Raw genomic sequence first — 21,530 nt, forward strand, 5'->3', positions numbered from 1 at the left:
AAGAAGGTTTATAACTACTTATTATACTTATTTATATTATAAATACAGCCAAATAGTCTTCACTTCAGTATTTCTGAATATTTAACTAACAGGTACAATTCATAAAGATTAGTATTTTACATTTTGACCTGTCACATTATATTTGCTTTGTATAAATTTTTGTGTCTTACTTTTGCTTCTTTCATTACCGAATGTTTGGAGTAGTAAACTTCAGGTATAGTGACGTCAGCGGGGGTGCTCCCCGAGAGAGGTGAACATATTCAAATTCTTAAATAGGACACTTGACAAACTAATCAAATGAGATACTTTTTACGAAATGTCAAAACGAAAGTCTTCTTTTGAGTTTGTATCAGACGTCGTACTCATTGTTACTTCATTCATAAATGAAATTTGAAATTAAGTGGAAAAGTGAAATGAGATTGATTTTTGATCATCTTAGACTGGCTTCTATTTCTAGATTAGCATTTTATAGCATTTTATTATTTATCTTTGACCCAGTCTAATACCCTATTCTACAATTTTTGAGCGACTATAAAAAAGTAATGTTAATGGTTCACGTCTATCATTCCCTATCACCTGCAGTACCCAATAAGTCGGTAGGTACATGTCTATATAAAACATCCTCTCATCTAACTCCAGTGCCTTCTGATTAAAATGAGCGAAATAAAAAAAGGCCAATATAAGAAAATTGATGAGCACTTTTAAAGGCTTTAATTTTATTATACTTACTTTCAAAAATCACGGCTCATCTGTTTTCCTCAATTTTGTCATAAATTTTATACTACCTACGAACAAATATTTTTTTCTTCACTTATTTTGATCCTCGATAGGATTTCAATAAATTGTTACAAAATAAAAGATTATGAATAGGTATGTTACGTATTTTCATTGAACAGTCTTATGAATGCTGCTATTGAGTCTCAAACTTATCCCTTCAACAACAACAATATATTATTCATAAGGCACATACTTATTCTCCAATAAGTTCGACGACATTTCATGATATAAATAGCACTTCTTTATATTCCACGACTTTCTATGGAAGTGCGGTTATAGTATCAATTGAGCATCAAAAAACCTCACACTAAACTTTTACAATAAACTTAGTACATAATGCATAAAGTACGGCACAACAAAAAAGACGTCTAAGTCATTTTTTTTAATATAATGAGCTAAAGCTAATTCTTGTTGATGGACTGAGTCATAGTAGCAGTGATATTTTGGAGCAAGGAAGTCATAAACTCGACGAAATTGACGAGAAGACTAAATATCACGAATAAAATCACTCATTGACTATAGCCACACTATAGCAGTAGCGACTGGGTTGGTCAGCTCAATTTTAGCAAAACTTTACCATATTTTTAAGATTCTACCTTTTTTTTTAACGTGACTTATTGTAGATTTTCCGCAGATGGCATTAACTACTTGGCTGGAACCAGATTCTACCAAATTGCAAATTGTAGACCTGGCCAACTTGTCCCTTATAATCTAGTATGAGATTCAACCTTCAGATCGAGATATGCGGAATATGCTGTCTAACTATAAATAGAATATAAATTATGCACCTGATTTGTGCATTCCCAAGATGTTAAACAAAAATCGCATGAACTAATCCCATCAAATCACTCTTTTCTTCTGAGTAAAGAAATTTTACTATCCTACCAATAATAGGGTAACATAAGTTTAATGATGATCGTCACGAATCACTTCCTTGGGGGTCTCTACTCAACTAAATTAACCTTTCTGTTCGCAAAAACACGTTTCTTTTTTCCTGTAAAAAAGTTATAGATCATTTCCTTTGGATGGATTAAGGACTTATAAAATATTTTTACCCACCGATAACATGTTTTTTATCGGTGCCCGCTTTGTGAGGCTCTGGGATTTTTCCAGTTATGGTATCTGAAACATTAACAGCTCACATTAACCTAGTATTAGTTAGGTCGTTTTCTTTCTTAATTATTCCTAAGTACACTTCTTATACCTATTTATTTAAAAACCTACTGCTAAACATAAATATTCTATTGATTTTTCTAAAGAATAAATGTTTCCGGTCTTTTCCCCTAAACGAAATGAAAAGAAGTTTCACTAAAGTTACCCTTTCCTGTATGGAGATCTATAATTCAAGAGGCCCAAATAACTCTTGACTGAACTTTACTTAACAAGTGAACTCTTCTTCTTAACGGTACCTAATTTGAACTTTGGTTAGATAAAAGATTATCTCGTTCAGAATCGCTCCATCAAATCGTTCTGGATTTTCGACCAGATTTTTTTAAATACAGTTGTGACGAATCTGTAGCAGTAGATCTCGATACTCTTTACGACATTATTTTTTTAGAATCCATGATCGTGTTTTTCCTAAAGAAACTCATCACAAGCGATTGGGTTTCGCAACGGCAAATCTGTATGATGTTTTACGGTTACTTGTTCGCAGAATTCTCGAAATATTTTGGCTTAACTACAATATTAATATACTCCTATTCTAGGAATGTTATATATGATCTGAAAAGTTTTCCTTTATCACAAAGCCATGTTTCTTATGGATCTCTGAGCTTATTAATAATTCCACATAAAGGTTTAGAAGTTTGATTATACCATGTTTTTATGACTATTTGTTGTTTTCAGCGGTTCCCCAGCGCGACCCCGCGCGGTGATGTCGGCATGGAGGCGGTGCTGCCGCTGGCGGTGGTGTGTGCGCTCGCGGTGAGCGTGGCCGGCGCGCCCAACGCCACCCGCCGGCGCGACGCGCTGCCCGACGAGCCCATCCTGCCTGACGACGATGACGAACTCGGACACCGCTTCGATTACTACGATGAAGAGCGCATTAATATCTCAGGTAACAAATATGTTAATTTCAGTAGGTACATAATCGCTCATAGCAAAAAAAAACAAATGTCAGATTCTACGCATAAGTAGCTAGCTGGTGACTAGACATCATGAACTTCAATAGTGCTTTGGACGACGCAAAAATATCTTGGATGATAATTAAAACACATTTTGGTACAGTGTCTAATGAAGTCTGTGCGCTCACAGTGAGTGTGTTGATAAGATCTACCTGTCTAAAAAAAAGTGACACGTCAGACGCTGCTTCTACGAGACATAAAATTTTGGTACATAACCAAGATTTGCTTGAATCCAGACTAGACGGAAGATCCTGGTAAGCTCAAATATTATGTAAGCTGTAGAAGCATTTAAATCAGTAGTAGTTTGGCGGCAAGGATGTGCTGCCGCCAAAGGATGTTTTCGGGGTATCGAACTGAGCATAGTACCCCGCTAGCCACAAGTTACTAGGTGGCCAACTAGTTGGGTCCGCTACAGTAGTATCTAATAAATGATAGTCATACTCACTGATGACAAACAGATACAAAACAACCAGTATGGCGAGGGAACACTTTTCACTTTGCTGCACTTCCGCTGTGTTCGAAACCGCATTCACGAGTACATACACGTATACATTTGTTATAATCGAGCTGGTTCCGCGTCCGGAATACAAGCGGAGGTGGTAGCTATCTTTTGTTGTCAACCGACTTCTATAGAATTCTAATATGCACATGAAAGTCATTCTACATGAATACGAACAGCGTACACAACGATGTATTTTGCGTTACCAGGGCTAGAAGCAATATTTATGATGTCTATTTGTGTATTTGCGTTCAATAAATCCCATCTGTTTGCTTCAATAACGTTGCGAAGCGAGACCTCCGAGTCGGTCAGACTCAAGACTACCGATTGATCTCCAGGAGCAGATAAATTGTTTAACAAACACAAACATAACAGATCACCCCTTCTAATTATAATTAAATTGTCTTAAGGGACCTCTACGTGTTGGCTTCGGCCCCACGCACGCCTTCCAAAAGTCCGGGCCTCCATAAGCCCGAGATATGAAAAAGACATACAAATAATAATATCATGCTTGCCGTGTTCAGCAACGGCGACTTCTTGCATTACGTAGTTAAGCTTCGATGGTGAACTCTAACATGACTAATGTAGTTACCTTATTTAAGCGGTAAGACCCCTTATACAAGGTTCATAATAACTACTAATGAAACAATGCTTATAGACTTTATAGTTCTCTCTAGCTCATTAAAAAGTTTACAGCTAGTTAATTATATTAATAATGTCTCTTCGAAACAGTTTTAAACGAACCGACATTTGCTTAAGCTCTTAAAAGACTTTTTGCTCGTATGAGCAAATCCGTTTCAGCTGGTTGGGTCGCTGAAGGTTTATACGTAGCTAAAGGTAATCCCACGTACGATTTGCCTTCGTTTCATTTTGATTTGCCGCGAAATGTAAACACACATGTTGTTCAAATTATAAATTATATTATACATCATACTTTTGAAACGTATTTTAATATTCGGAGTGAAACATGAAACAAGCTAAAATTTTATGAAAACAAATCTCTTTTGTAGCTACATCATTAAAATTTGTGTTCTAATATGAAATGGCCTTTAAAAGAGAAAACTGGTAACTAGTTAAAATGCAGCTCGGTAGAACTTCAGAAACCGCTAACTCCTATCATGATTCAAGCATAATGCATCGATCTAAGGCCTTGGAGCTCTGCCAACGAACCAGCTGACACGGTTCTGGCAAACAGGCATCCAATAACGTTTAATGAAAATGCCAAATTGAAAACTATTTTGCAATAAGTACCACCTTCATGTAGAACCCAATTACGATTTCGCCCATTGTCTACACCAAATATTTTCATACTTAGATGGTAATTTATTTGATAATGTATCGTTTATATCGATTATGCTCGCTTCTGTATCGCTTTCATTTGAACATTTATGTGTGTGTAAAACGTGTCTGCGCGTTAACGTGTCGTAAGTAAATATTTTCTTATTTGGAAGTTACGGATTATCTTTTGACTGTCCTCACATAATCCTCATAAAAAATTGCTTCGTGATCAAATATTAGGCACTACGAATACTACAAGATCTACTTTTTAGATCTAGAAAAATATTACTGTACTTAATTCATATTTTTAAATTTAATTGCGATAAACGCAAAACTATAGCAACCAATGCGACTATATAAAAAACCATTATTTTATCAACCACTATCGATAACTGGGCTATCAGACATAATATCAGCTCACTACTATATCCCAATGGAGTTGTCAGGGGTACATTCATCGCAAGATGAGCTAAGTACCCACATCTGACGTAGCCTTCTGTTAGACCAATGTGATTGGATGAGCCTTATCGCCGTATATAATAGTCGAGCCAACTGTGTTAGTTAAAACTGTAAAGAATAAGGAATGTAAAGGTAACATGATGCATGGAAAGGAACGTTTGGAGTGAGAAACTAGGAGAAAGAGAGAGACGGGAAGAGGAAACGGAATTGACTTTTTAATTAACATTAAGATAAGATGGCGATATGTGAGGAGCGTGGGCGTGGAGAAATAAAAAGACGAATTATAAAGACAATGTTTAATTCAAGACGAAGAAGTCCCTTCCTACTTTAATAACTCCACCAATGGGTGCAAGTCTAGTACCGGGTTTCGAACCGGCGGCGGTTCGAACGTTCGAGAAGCGAACCAGTGTACAGTCATGAGCAATACAATGTACCCACTTTAGGACTCTTTCGCACTAACATATTTGACATTTAGTGAGACTTACAGTTCAATTTGTCAAAAAAGTTATTGTGACATGGTACCAAAGTGTATACAAATTAATGCTCGTGACCGTACCACAGGACCACAGTGCTTCTTTACAGTTATTAAACAGAGACGCTATTCCAAAATGTACCAGAATTCTGTGTAAATGTTTCTGATAGGTAATTGATTGTGAAAGGTTTGAGAGACGGTTTCCAATCTCTAAAGATAAAGTTGGCATGTCAATGTCATCTTCAAACCTTGGGGTAGATATTTTCATTGTTATGTTACAAATCGATAGAAATTGGCATCAACATTTAGGTATAGGTTTTACGAAAATCATATATAGAAAATTATTATTGTTTTAAACTTGTATTTTTTTTTTCTTGACGTGACTTATTACAATAAGTCAACACCTACAGGCGGATGGGGAAGGGTAATTATCTCCATCACACATATACATATATGTAAATTTATATTAGGTAAAGTCTCATCTGGGGGGTTAAAAAGGCCACATCAAAGCAATTCACCTAAAACAGAAATATTTCTATTTGTCATTTTTTTGCCTTGCGAACTTACTTTTATATGCGCAAATGTCAAATTGCATTTTTAGATGAATTGTTTTGATGCCTTTTTAACCGCCCTGTATATTTTTTATAAATGTTCAGTGACATACAGACAATATTAACTAATAGTGGAGTCATTTAGTTCTCATTAAGCTGCTTACCTGGGAAGTTTTCAAGAAGTTTTGTAATTTGGTAATTTTATAGATTTTGACCTGTCCATACATATATTTTGTATAAAATACAGTGTTTGCGTGATAGTGCAGGAAAATCCGAGAGGATCCAGAATACTAAGGACCAAATGCCCAGAATAGTTGCGGTCGTTGCGTCGTATCTTTCACGTCCCTCATTAACCCTCACTGGCTAGGGACATCTGTTTTTGACCTCGACGACCTTGTCCCGAACATTCTGCCTGATTTCTTTACAACCGAGAATAGGAATGTCTGCGTCTACAAGTTTCTTTGAATGATTTCTAGATTTATAACTGCTTCATCATCACCCTAGCATTATAATTATTATTTTTATTTTTATTTATTCCAAAAAAGGTACAATTTTTCTTAAAAAAATAATTTCGCCAAACTTATACCAGTTTGTTGGCGGGCGCTCTTATAACTAAATGAGTATGCACCTTTTGTTACTTAAAAGAAATTGCTAAATACTTAACAACTATTACAATCACAGGTTAATTATCACAGGTTTCTCGCAGGGATTTTCACAGGGTCCGCGTACCTAATCTGAAGATTTGTTTTTTTTTTATAACTGTATGTAATTAGAGATAAAATACGCAAATCATTCGCACCTAACTCGCACTTAGAAGTGGATCAATAAGTAAACCCATTGAGAAAGTCAATCACAAACACATCGAGCTATTCCAACAAGTAAAAGTCAAATTAAACTGACTATCCAGTTCGACATAGCCGTGCTTTTAATATTTCACGAATATTCAAGTAAGCACCAACTGCCGAAAAAAAATGCCTACAAAATATCGATCGGGAACGCCTCATTGTCATCTTTGCCGGTCGATCTAGCCCAAGCGGTCATGGTCACTTCCACTCGTCGACGATATAGCGTCTAGACTCCTAATAATCTACAAACGGGTCCTGACAACACGTCTGACTAATAAATCAGACGACGTTCTACAACCTTGCGACGTGTTTAGTGTGAATGAATCAATCAGAGCAAGCGGCCTGTGTCGCTCTTTGCCTCAGCTAGTTGACAGAATCAGTTCTTGGTGCAAATATAAGCGTCTATTTGTCGTGTCGTCGATGCTTTCACTCGAAAGTACATCAGCAAACCTAGTATAACACATACAAACACACAAAATTATATAGTTCTCCGGACGGTACTGAAAAGTATCGGCATCTGAAGGACGTAATATACGATCCCGACGACCCGATTACTTTAGCCATAGAGGCAGTTAAACAGCTCGCGACATCAAACACCCCGCCGGCGTGGTCGACGTTTTCCCTCAATCAGCGCTTATCGCCATAGACCCGCTAGGGTCGATTAATTCTTTCAAATATTCTTTCTCTCAGACTACGCCCTGAGGCGAGGTTCGCGCCCAACTGGGAACCCTCAGGCCTGTTGCCTTAAACGTTGTACCGGGTGAGACCCTTCAGCGCGCCCCATTTGTCCGGCCAAGTAGTTAATGCCATCTGCCGCAAATCTACAATAAGTCACGTCAAAAAAGTAGTACTTCATAGTACAACGGCTCAAACGATTTCCTTGGGATCAGTCGTAGCTCGTTTATTGGATTACCTTCACGGGAAGGTAAGCCTAATAACGTCTTACTGACGCGTTTGAACGAAACGAAAGATTAACGCCTACTCTACCTTTCCACATAATTGGAGCGAATTTGTAGGTATACCTATAGGTATTTTATCTGTGGAATATTTTAACTTTGTACTATTAAACAGAACAAATATGTTCACGTTTTCAATATTAATATAAAAACTAGTTAAGTACAATTAGTAGTTATACAGGATGTTAGAGAAAATACTGAGGGGGATGATTCAGACCATAATTCTGAGTTAATATCATATCAAGTGGAATTTTTGCTGCGGGAATTTTTGTTTTCCAAAGTGTGATTCCCAGCAAAAGCACATCACTGACTATAGTCAGGGACGTATTACATCTTTATCCTACAGCATTATTTCACATCACATTATCGTTTGTTTTAAATGACTAACTAAAGCTGTCAATATATTAATTGCGTATATTACCAACACAACTGACAAATATAATTAGCTCACTTTACAGACAAGTAATTTGATAGTGTTTGCACATATTTTTCGCGTGTTGCATAATCGACGTCATGCTTTTGCAAATGCAAGTATGATCATGATGCTTTTTTAAATTGTGGATCTGCAATGCAAACAGCCTGCAATCTCCTAATGGAAGGCAAGCAACATTGCCTTAATTTGCTTTCGCTGCTGAAGTAAGGCCTGAACGACATAACACCGGCTTTGCTGTCGCGCAGTCGGGTAAAAAGCCGTCAAGGTATTGTTTAAGTCGTAAAAGGGAACAACCAGTATGGTTGTACTATCTTTATAGACACAGGGTGAGCAGAGATGCTTATTGTTTGAAGAGCTTGCAGTCACTTGTGATGAGTTCTAAGATGGGTGTTTGAGCGTGTATCAAAATTACCATATGTCAAAGTGATGTCTACCTGTCAAGAGGAACCACTTCCCCTCCGGCACTGCGTTTTCCGTCTTGACGAAGCTGCATTCAATTTTGTAATATCATTATAATATAAGTAAATAAAGTCTATAAAACGGTTGAAACAACACAAAATTTTATTGAAGAGCACCATTCCAAGGCGGCGCGTAGTCAATGGGTATGATCAACTTGCGGTGTCAGAAATGATCAACCTATCACCAGTGGAATAATATATCAGAAATCATTCCGACTTGTAACAAAGTAAAGGTTTTTAGACATAGCATAAGCTCACGACTATATCACAATTGGGGTAGTCAGAGGTACATCTATCGCATGATGAACTACGACAAACATGACTGGTGGTGAGTCGTATCGCCGTCTACAACTTTCGTTGTAGAATTTTGGAATTCAGAAAACAGCAACTTTGACTACAATAACCTAAACTGTTCACAAACACTCCACAGCTCTAAAAGTACGTAACAGAAATATATTTCTGGAACGAACTTTATATATAAAGTTCGTTCCAAAACCTTGCCAACAAATGCTTATTCAATGTAACTTTAAATTTCTGAGAAAATCACGTTGACCCGGTTTTTATTAAAACTCTCAGAAAATTATCAACTCTTGCCTTGTCGAGGGAAATTACAAATATTTTGTATTGCGACCTAAATAACAGACTAAAAATTTAAATACAGTGGCGGAGTTCTCATATTTCCAGAAAAGACAATAAGAAAACTTAAGTTAAAAATATTAAGGCACAATTTAATAAACTTGAATCTTTCTCAGCGAGGAGGGTTTTAAACACTTTATCACTTCCATTAATCATGAGAAACTGTAAAAAAATTGCTGCTTGTCGTTATAATATGTAAAAAAGCTACGTATTTTCTGACGAGTAAGAACTGACTAGAATAATGTGGCTTCCCCTTTCATTACCTGTACCTACTTACTCTCTGAGGAACATCAAAAGTAAAAGACCGTACTTACCAATAAAGTGGAGCAGGATGGTAACAAAAAAGTCTATCATATCCAGTGTTTATCAAACATACAAGTATCGGATATCTTCCTCATATAAAGAAAAATAATCCAAATAAGGCAAAATTGTATCCTTGTATTATAATCTGCCAAAATCCGACATGTTCCGAAAAAATGCGCACATTTTATACGCGACCTTGGGATTGTTTGAGATATAATTTATCTGGAAAATTGGAATAAAGAGCGTGAATTGTTCTCATTTTAAATAACTTGAGCTTATACGGGGTGTTATCATGTTAGTGACATTCAGATCATGATTCTGAGTTGATACATTCAACTGAAAATTCCACTTGATATCTACTCAGAATCATCTTCCTCAGTATTCGTCACGACGTCACAAAAAAATTGGCTTAGTTACTTTTAAAATAACGCGCCTCCTGCCAGACTAATGTGCTTGGATGAGGTCACATCGTAACAGTGCCTATTAGGTATCTCGAGATAAATACAATAAAGTAAAAAAGAAAGTACTGAGGGCTCTGCCCCGATAAAAACAAACTAAGACACGTCATAATAATTGTATCTTACAGAATGAGTTTGATGTGTTTGAATGTGTTTGATTTGATTTGATTTTGAATGAGCAGAAACTTAGACAATAGCGCCGCGGCCGATGGACGTGTTTCGTAACACGGACTACGCTTAAAACCTAGTTTAAAGGCAACGTGGGGGGTTAAAATGGCCACATCGAAGCAATTCATCTAAGAAAGCAATATTGCACTTTGACATTAAATAAGACCTAAGTGGATATGCTGTAAAAGAATACTTTGACATTTACGCATATAAAAGTAAATGAAAACAAATGTCAAATAGCAGTATTGTTTTTTTAGATGGATTGTCTCGACGTGGCCTTTTTGAACACCCAGGTGGGAGCGACCAATTGCACCTTCGTTACGATTAAAATAACCTCAGAAGAGGTCACTTCGTAACAGGTGATTTCAGTTTTTAACACCTCGGCGTTCGTTTAAAATACGAGCCTTTCGACCAGCAGGTTCCTCGCAAAGGTTATAAATTAGTTTTCCCACCAAATCCTCGTAACAAATAGGTTTGTATAACGCGAGGGAAGCGACGACCTACTGGTTTATTTTTACGGCTATGAGCGACCAGATAAGATAGTGCGACCTCACTGTTAGCGTCCTAGTTGGGTGAAACAGTAAAAATATTACTTTGACGGAAATTCGAACTGAAATAAATAAATTTATTCGCTTGTATTAAACAAAAGAACCCATCACTCAACCATATAATGTGCGAATATTAATAATTTTATAATTAAAGGGGCATGTTTATGGGTTAGGTTAGGTTAGTTTCTTGCAACAGACCGTGCAAACATAGAGAATACGTTGGGCCTGCGTTTGATTACTAATAGAATAGAATATAAATAGTTTATTATATAAAAGTATGCCACACACAAAAACAAGACAATAACATCATTTAAAATTTTCACAAAACAATTATAATAAAGCCTAACGGGTCTTCGTCGAAATCTTAATGTTAATAGCCCTTAGAACGTATCTGACAGATAGGCTATCTAACGCTTAATTTATCAGTAAGTGGCGAAACAGGCTGTCAATACGTTCTATATTACTTATAACCGAGCCGGTCGTAGAATTCGACTAAAACTGAAGTATTATACTTAGGCAGTGACAGTGTATATGCACTTTGCCGAAAGTGGAAAGTACTCTTCTCTTACCTACTACATTCAACAAACATCTTTTCACTTCAAACTTAAGTTCTAAAATGTGTGTGTACATAATTCACGAAGATTTTAAACCCTACAATATGTACAAGTAAATATGACACGCACAAAAATATATTATTCAAACACGTGTTAGTGACTAGCAATAACACTAACCTTTTATGAAAATATTTTATTTTTTATACTTGTGTTAACATTAATGGACAAATAGAATATACGAGTAATTCAGTACGTTTTATTAAGGGATTAAAAGGTTTTGATACTAAACAAATAATGGTTAAGTACGCCACTAAATAGATTAGGTTGGTTGTTATGTGATTTGAATAAATACGTTTTGTGTACTTATATTTGTACTTCATTTTTATTTTTATTGTACTTTACTTTTAAAATGTGCCCCCACTGTGTCCGAAAATCTTGGCCTCGTATAAGAGGTTTATTATTCGAAACGTTTAGATATGTTTTTTTTATATTTTGATGCTCTGGATCTGGTGTAACATAACTACCGAGACACCATAGCTACATAATCATATTTTTTGTAGTTATTTCCCCAATTCCCAGAAACAAATTACTACAGTAGTAAATTGTACTGTAATCATGTGTTAATGTCTGATTGTTTAAATGTAGTTCTGTGCAATAAAGTACATTTGATTTGATTTGATTTGATTAACAAATCCATTTTATTGTATTGTTGCTTATTTATTAAACTTAGATACGACCAGTATTATAAAAGTTTGATCTACTACTGACAATTCCAAAAGACCGTTACACACGTTTTTAACTTATTACAATCAAATTAATGTTTAATTATATTCCACATTTAAATACGTCATTTGTTATTCAGCAATATTCATTAAATTGGCGCGCCGAATGAATTTTGATACTAGCTAATCCATCCCTGGAGTGAATTTTGTTAACTCCGTAATATTGCGAATCTGCCTACCGACGAAACATCTGCGAGCCGTATCAAATATTCAAAGTATATTGAAGCGAACTGTTACAACAGTTGAATTAAAGTTGAATGTTAACATTTTGGTTTCTGCATTTATCCATCTCTCGCCGTCATCATCAGAGGTCTTCTTCTATCGTCTGATTTCACGGTTACTATTGAGCCATAAAACTCCCCTGACATAACTCATGTAACGACTACGTACTTAAATCAGTATGTAGTATCCGAGACCAATCTGAAGCACTGATCATCTTACTTTCGGACAATCGGGTGATCAGTGTGCAATGTCCTAACCAAGCCACGGTCTCACAAAATTACTTTTGTGATATGCCCCCCGGGATTCGAACCCGGGGCCTCCGGATCGTGAGCCCAACGTTTTCAGAGTTCCGTATCAAAGTTGTAAACGGGACCCTTAGGCCAGGCGCGCACTACGAGTTTTTCGCCGCGCGGCAGAATAGAGCACTGTAATACTGCGCCGCTGCGGCTCTGCCGTCAAGTGCGCGCAATACAATTTAAAACTGTTTGGTACAGAATTACAGTGCGACATTATGCCGCTGCTCTTTTCTGCCGCGCGGCAAAAAAATCGTAGTGCGCGCCTGGTCTTATGGTGAGAGTAAAATATATCAGAGTTGATGAGGCTGGTAATCTACCTCCCAACCCACAGGAAAGAAGAAGAATAACATTAATATAACCTATCCAGTAACTATCCAGCAAGTCAATAAAGTAGGAATGAAAATTGAAAAGCTTACATGTCAACGGGCTTCACCCGACCACTATCGGCTCTCCATCTGCCGCGTTCCGCAGATTACTTCGCCCCAGTTCTGTGACAGACGTGACCGGACCAACGCAAGCCCATTCCAACTTTACTCCTTATGTAACAAAGCTGAACTTATCCAGCAGTGGAAGATGTAAGTTCACTATGAGTAGTCATAGATGAGTAATAGGTATATTAATGCATACATACATAGACTCACGCCTATTTCCCTCTGGAGTAAGCAGAGATTATGGAATTCCATTTGCTTCGTTCCTGACATACTTCTCCCTCGAATACCTCCGTTGATTTAATATGACAACAACATAACATGTGATTATAACATAACTTAGTGATTATTTGGAAGATATGAACGCATGGGATTAACTATCTGGTAAAATTTACTGTTTTTTTTTAAACATCTAGGGCCCAGTGTCGAGGCTTTTCTTGCAGCTTCTTTGAGAAGCTGACGATTGAAAGTGTAACTATGTTACCGATATATTTTTGAATTTGAATTGGGATAGTCAGAAGTACATCCTTTACAAGATAAAATCAGTGCCCACATTTCACCGAGTTTTCTGTTAGACCAACGAATCTTTCAATTCTGAAGGCAAATGACGATGCGATATAAAAGTTACCAAGTATATCGACGGACACCAGACAATAGTGAGACATAGCCGGAGCAGAGTGGAATCCATTCCAATTTGACCGCATATTTACGTAACCGTCTTCAGCGGCTCTTGAGATTTAGGACGGCGATAAAAAACACTGTCGCCTGTAAACGATTTTGTTACGTTTTAACGTACCTAGACGTTGATAGCCCGGACCAAGTTCAAATGTTAGCGTAAAGACATAAAATTGTTGATTTTAATAGAACAATTTACATAGAACTTAAACATATCTGGCGAGGAGTGGGCAGAATATATATACCTAAGTAAAGAAAAGAAAGAACTTATGAGTAATAAAATTTTGGGTTAGCTTGTATGTCTATTAGTTCATTACATTTGACCTCATATTTCCTTTCTACCGCGTTCAACAAATTGTGGCTGTAAATTCCCATCTGATGGTTATGTTTTTCAGCTAAGGGTGTCGTCTGAGATGATAATATTTGAAATATTTAATCGACCCGATAGCGATAAGCGCTGAATGAGGGAAATCGTCGACCACGCGAGCTGATTGGCCACCTCTATGGCTAGAGTAATCGGGTCGTCAGAAGCCAATCTGATTTTTGCTCTGTCCACACTAAAAGGGAAAGGACATAGATGTAATTTGTAACATGAGCTCACAATAGGAGAGTCAGAGGTACATCTCACACCTCACCGAGCTTTTTGTTGACGAGTTGTAGTTGTGACGTAAGTTGTATCTATCTTTAATACTTTTTGTAAGAGGTTCGACAGCAAGGTCATTTGGGTTTACGACCTTTCAGCTTTTCAGTTCCAGTGTTTTAGAGAGCTTTTACTTCAGAGTAGGTACCGCACGAATATCGCGTCAAGAGTAATTGTCGAAGTAAAAAACTTTACAACAGAACGTGAAATTACCTCCATGCGAATATATAACTAAAGGGCAAACGACCAGTGATGTTCCCTTCACGAGAATTTTCCCAAAGTGGGAATGTTCCTATTGTAAAAACTCTTTAATAGAAAGGAAAGACACTTGCCTTTTTTTTTTCAAATTTTTCTTTCTTATACTCTGGTTATAAAGGCTAGGTAATATAGCTTTTTATACGTAATTTTTAGACCTCTTATTTTCTTGCACTTATTTCTTTTTTGTTCCTATTTTGGGAACTTTCCCGGGAATGGCTCATTCCTGCAACTAACCCACAGACGCCATTCCTGCGCATTTCCTTACCGTCCTTTTTTAGACGTGACTTATTGTCGACTTCTAACGGCATCCACTGCTCGGCCACAGAACACATAAACTCTTGCTGAACGTAATAAGGAACTATGAGCCACTTTGTCACATCTAAATTATGTTTCAATATTCTACTGCAGCAGCAGTCAATACTATTCGGAGGACAGGAGTTCTAGTACGGCTTTGAAATAGACTACTCTGTGCGCCATCCCACTCGCGTCAGACAGAGTACTGCGGAGCGGAAGGTAAGACAGAATCCACTGCCCTATATTTCCCTAAAAAAAGGCAAGGAGATTGCTACACCGACAAGAGCGTGACTCTTAAATTAGTGATGATGAATATTCTATTACTGTCCACTCGGCCTGTATCCCCCTATTGCTGGGTATAGGCTTCATCTGCCTTCCGGTCTTGTGCATGTCTCATCCTCTGCTTTCCGGCGTACCTCACAATGTCATCCGACCATCGAGCTGGTGGTCTGTCTCCATCTCTTATACCATCCTTTGCCGACCAATCCGTAACCACCTTAACCATCTCTTGTCATGTATTATCTTCATCAAAATATTAACTGTTACTTTAACACTAATAATGGCAATATTTAAAGGTCATATGACAGTTCCCCATAAATTTAACACATCCCATAACATTTTACGATCTGCCCAACAACGGCAGCAGAACAATAAAAATAAAGCCCATAATATAAAAAGCCTATCTAATAAAAATAATTTACTGATCATTAATATTTCGGATCCAGCACGGGCCTAAACCTATGATTTTCGAAATCGTTTTTCAAATTGATGTTTGGATCATAAATGATTATCACGTGCTCAGCGGTGAAGGAAAATATTGTGAGGAAACCCACATACCCGACAAACATGTTTCGGAGGTATGTAACCTAACCTGTATTGGACTGGCTTTCCCTTCGCGTTTTGGAAGGTCACACACGGAGTCCCTTCTGTAAAAAACCGGACCTGCCAAATCTTCAGGTTAGGTAAGCGGACCCTGTGAAAAAACGGAATAACTCTAGGGAGATGATGATGAAGTATCTTGTGAGTCACCCAGAGGTTATACGTAGGTAAATGTATTTAGCCCGGTATGCGGTACAGGCACAAAATTAAGCATATTTTGTTGTGATTTTTCTAGTAACTACAATATTTTTTTCATTGTACTAACATAATATAAACTCATGACTTCCGAAATATCCCAAACATCCCAATTGGGGTAGTTAGAAGTACAACCATCGCAGGATAAACTTAGTAACCACACGTCACCGAGCTTTCTATGAAAAACCTTGTTCTAAAATGTATAATTATATTCTCGATATAAAGCGGTCTAGAATAAAAACTAATATCCATGCGCTCGCTGAACTGCACGCGAGCGTAATTTATTTAGGTTTATTTACCTAAAATTGGGGCAAAATTTTCCTTCTTAAAAAAATAGAGGAAGATAACGACTGAGGTTACCGGGGACTTCACACATCACTAATTTAAGGCCACGCTCTTATCGGTGTAGCATTCTCCATTCTTGTATATCAAAGACCAATTCACCCCCACGACGTTCGCCTTCTCTTTTGTAAGCTCTTCTTGGTCTTCCCCTTCCTCTCTTTCCTTGTAGCTTCCCTTCTATGATGAGGTTGTTTGTGTTGACCGGAGAGTTGTTGTTCGTATGGAACAACATAACATAAACTCAAGACTATATGTCAATGGAATAGTCAAAGGTACATCTATCGCAAAATTAACTAAGTACCCACACCTCACCGACCTTTCCGTAACACTATGTCATAGGTGGTGAGCCTTATCGCCGTCTATGATGGTCGAGACAACTGTGTTAGTGAAAACTGCACTTAAGAGAAATTTTCCTAAAAAAATGGGAAGAAAACGCCTGCGGTTACAGGAGATAATTCTTTCTCTCTATTCGCTTTATTCCCTCTACTCCACATTTGTTTCCACAGTCCAGCATGTATCTTATAAACCTCTGAACAGATTCTGGTGCAGTATCCACTGCAGTATAATAAATTTCTCTTGAAAGTCTCATGAATAATTTTCATTGGAAAAAACAAAAATTTTCTTTTATAATGTGAGACTTGTGAACTCTGAACTTTAGGTGCGCTACGGGGGAACGACAAATTTCGAACCCCTATACCGGACTTGCAGCAATGAGTAAGTTACTAATTTATCTTAAGTACAGTTTTCACTAACACAGTTGGCTCGACCGTTATAGACGGCAATGCGACTCACCGCCCATCACGTTGGTCTAACAGAAAGCTCGGTGAGGTGTGGGCACTTAGTTCATCTTGCGATGGATGTACCTTTGACTACCCGTCTTGGGATAAAGTCGTGAGCTTATGTTATGTGTTGTTTAAATGCTACTATGGGTGGTATTAATAAACCAATCTCAGCTTTGAGACGGCCCTCAAGAGCATGTCAATGTGACAGTTCTCATATAAAAACAGGGACTTGAGCATGATCTTGAGGGCAGTCTCAGCTGAGATTTGTTTTTTAATACCACCCTAAGACAGCACTATGTCTATCGGAAGGAGTCCTAAACAAATATTTGCGCTTTCTTGTTGCAAAATGATTGATAATCTGCCTTATTTAGATCTTTACTATTATAAAGACACGAAGTATTGAGAAGTAGTAAACACATTACTAAGACAGCGGAAAGCCAGACAATCTCAGATCCAAACCCAATAACAAGTTTCAGTGAAGCATCATTAACAACCTCTATCCCGTGTAAGATTTAATTAAAACCTCCATATGTTATACGTACAAGGTGTTAGTGACATCGTAACGAAAACGGATAATTCTGAGTTACAATAATTAAAAAAGAAGTAAAATTTTCATGAATTATCCGACAGGAAATGCCACTTGATATCAACTCAAATTCATGGTCTGAATCATCCAACTTAGTTTTTGTTACGGTGTCACTAAGGCGATTCTCACACTGCCCCGCATGATGCAACGTAGCGCGTGGATGCGTGTTCTTCCGTTGCTTGTAATCTCAGTTTGTATAGAAAACACGCACAGTCTAACACACAGAATCATTCGCATGAACGCGCGTGGATGCATTTTTTCAAATGCCTGCGTGTTTTCTATACAAACTGAGATACTTACACGCATCCACGCTTTTTCAAATGCATGCGTGTGCAGTGTGAGAATCGCCTAACACCCATACTCACTCTTATGGCTACCCGTACGTATTTGTACGGGGTGTAAGTGATAGTACAGTAAGTAACGAATACTGAGGGGGATGACTGTGACTGACTGATGGATACAGCTCATTATTCTCTCTATAAGTTTTCATCTCATATCTACATACGTATATTGAATGTGGTCTCATAAGAGTTCCTGAAAGATTTCTCCGTCATCACATTTCTTAAAGACACAAACTTTTGAAATAAATAAGTAAAATGTTTATTTTTCCATAAAAATACAGAAAATATTGGTACAATAAACATCCCACAAAACCAATTCCTCGGTTTGTCTGTGGGAGTGGAGTTCGCATAATGTTATTATGTTTTAAAATATTTACAGTTAACTTATAGCTAAGAGATCTTTTGCATAAAGATGTTTAAATAAAGATTTACTGAAATAACATTGCAACTGCTGTACCGGTCAAGTACTTCCCAGATATCTCTTAAATTAATCTGGAAAAATGTCTAATTGAGTGAGACGCTCTCCAGACTGGGCCACGGGAAACAAAACGTTTCAAGAGCTACACTCCATTCCACTCCGGTTAATGAAGCCAGGTGTAACGATCGCGTAAATTGTCTGGGCCGCATTTACTTCAAACCTGCCCGTCGACTTCAACGGAATCGGAACTAGTGATGTGCTGTCCTGTTCCCAAAGTGGAAACAAAAAAAAGCGCAAAAAATATTAAAAAAAGAGCTTTATTACCTAGCCGCTAGGCAGGTAGGATCGGAGTACAATAACGAATAATTTGAAAAAAAAAAAGCATCCAGTCTTCTTCTATCGAGTGGGTTGTGAGATGGATCAACCATGGTGTCCGGGTTACTATTGAGTCGGCTTAACGTGCCTTCCGAAGCACGGATCGTCTTACTTTCGGACAATCAGGTGATCAGCCTGTAATGTCCTAACCAAATAAGGAATCACAAAGTGATTTTTGTGATGTCCCCACCGGGATTCAAACCCAGGACCTCTGGACCACAGAGGCCGTTAAAGCAGCCAGTGTCATCACAATTTTACAACTTTGGGAACATCCTCGGGATCGGAACATCACTGATCAAGGGGGTTAAAAAGGCCACATCGAAGCAATTCATCTACAAAAGCAATATTGCAATGTGACATTTGCGCATATAAAAGTAAGTGCGCAATGCAAATAAATGTTAAATAGCAATATTGCTTATTTAGATTAATTCCTACGATGTGGCTTTTTTAACCCCCCAGAACACACTGACGAGACGGGGCGTAAGAATTTCTTGCTTTGTATTGATTTTTGTTTGATAGAACTGCGCTCACTAGATCGGCAAATTCGCGTTCGTCATTTGTTTGGCAGTTCGTAAATCCCGACGCTCCGAAGGTGCGAGTAGACGCGCGACTTTATACAGTCCTTCATACCCTGCTTCAGTAAATTGCAAACTATTATGCAAAGTCATGTGTTGATCGAACACATACTTAACAGCGACCTTCGTAGGTAAAATCGTAAATAACACGCGTGAAAAAAGGGTTTTTGGGTGCTTACAATCCAGAAATAGCCTCCAATGTTACGGAACCACGTTGAACATATTTTTAATATTTTATCTTTAAAATACACATTATTCCTTGAATATTTGAATCTTCCATAATAATAAATATTAATAGACCGACCCGCATTAGAACAGCCTCTTAAACTATAGGCGACTAAAATTAAACATGTGCGCCGTTGTAAGGCTTTTTATGTTTAGGTGCTAGTAAGGAGTTGGTGTATCACAAGAGATACTTCTAGAAAACAGGCGTCATGCTATGTTATGTTTAAATAAGAAATAAGAAGACTAAGAGTAATTTATTCCGAATCTTAGTCAAATAAAATGTCATATATACGACGAGTGAGGAGGAGACGTGAAGAGCTCGGTGGCGCAGCGGTAAACGCGCTCGGTCTGCGATTGTTGAAGTTAAGCAACTTTCGCAATGGCCGGTCATAGGATGGATGACCACAAAAAAAAAGTTTTCATCTCGAGCTCCTCCGTGCTTCGGAAGGCACGTTAAACCGTTGGTCCCGGCTGCATTGGCAGTCGTTAATAACTATCAATCCGCACTGGACCCGCGTGATGGTTTAAGACCCGATCTCCCTATCCATCCATAGGGAAGGCCCGTGCCCTAGCATTGGGGAGGTTAATGGGCTAATGATGATGATAATGATATATGACAATACGGCTCACCACCTATCACGTTGGCACACCCCGGACACTTCATACAAACAACCTCGTTTTACAAAGACACTACACATTGACATTATCGCACACGCGCATCTGTGTGTGTGTGACGTGTGTCACCATACGATTCAAGTCTAAACTATGTTCGAAGGGGAGGTGACGTACAAGTAGCTCAGACGCTGGTGGGGAGCGGAGAGTTTCCGTTCTATGCCTAGTATTATTCCTTATTCTATGACGTTGGTCTAACAGAAAACTCGGTGAGTTTATCTAACGATGGATGTACCTCTGACTACCCCAATTGGCATAAAGTATCTCACGTTATGTTCAATGTTTAAGGTAATTTGACAACTACTTTCATAAATATCCAGTATTTAATATGATACGATATAAAGAGGTTTGTATTGTAATATGCGACTTTCACTGTTATTGTCTTCTTTCACCCATTCGATTCATAACTCCATTGCCATTGTGTATTTAATGACCGAATGATGGATCATAAAAGAAGCAAGCTTCAATACGAATGGAAACCAAAAGCTATTATGTGTCATAGACTGTTTGTTATTGAGTATCATTTCCATAATATTTACTTACTTATTAAGGGTTCACTCAATCACTTTATGACACTATCCTTTGTTTGATAAGGTTATTGCAGGCTTGAATCACCTGATTACCCGAAAATTTAAGATGATTCTGTGTTTCGGAGGGCTAGGTTGGTCCCGGCTATTAGCCGCATAACCACCACCGACCCTCACTGAAGCAGCGTGGTGGAGTATACTCCATACCCCCTCAGGTTGATCTAGGGGAGGCCTGTGCCCAGCAGCGGGACCTATTGTCCTTCACACTGTCTTTGTATGGGGATTGAATCGTGAAAGACTCCATTACGTAATGGTAGAACCTTCTAGAACTTCCCCATAATGTAAAACAATAGCATATTCATATCGAACCGTTATGACTTATGAATAACGTATCACGTGGAAAATTTGATGCTAAGTTCAAGTAATAAATGAAATATTCGGTATAATTATCAGGCCAAGGTTCCCACGGTTACCGCCGGAGACAACCTCTCACATTTTAA

The 21,530-nt window shown here is 37.8% G+C and overlaps 1 protein-coding gene across 2 annotated transcripts in view; it reads left to right on the forward strand.

Moving 5' to 3' along the window:
• LOC126369409 (uncharacterized) overlaps positions 1 to 21,530 on the forward strand; it is a 68,007-nt gene that overhangs the window by 20,728 nt on the left and 25,749 nt on the right. For both annotated transcript variants that reach the window (XM_050013812.1, XM_050013814.1), the window contains exon 2: positions 2,623 to 2,833. In XM_050013812.1, the coding sequence (XP_049869769.1) occupies positions 2,659 to 2,833 (175 nt within the window). In that variant the 5' untranslated portion in view covers positions 2,623 to 2,658. The remainder of the gene's footprint in view (positions 1 to 2,622; positions 2,834 to 21,530) is intronic.

The sequence above is a fragment of the Pectinophora gossypiella genome, chromosome 9 (assembly GCF_024362695.1).
Source record: "Pectinophora gossypiella chromosome 9, ilPecGoss1.1, whole genome shotgun sequence".
NCBI classification, from domain to species: domain Eukaryota; kingdom Metazoa; phylum Arthropoda; class Insecta; order Lepidoptera; family Gelechiidae; genus Pectinophora; species Pectinophora gossypiella.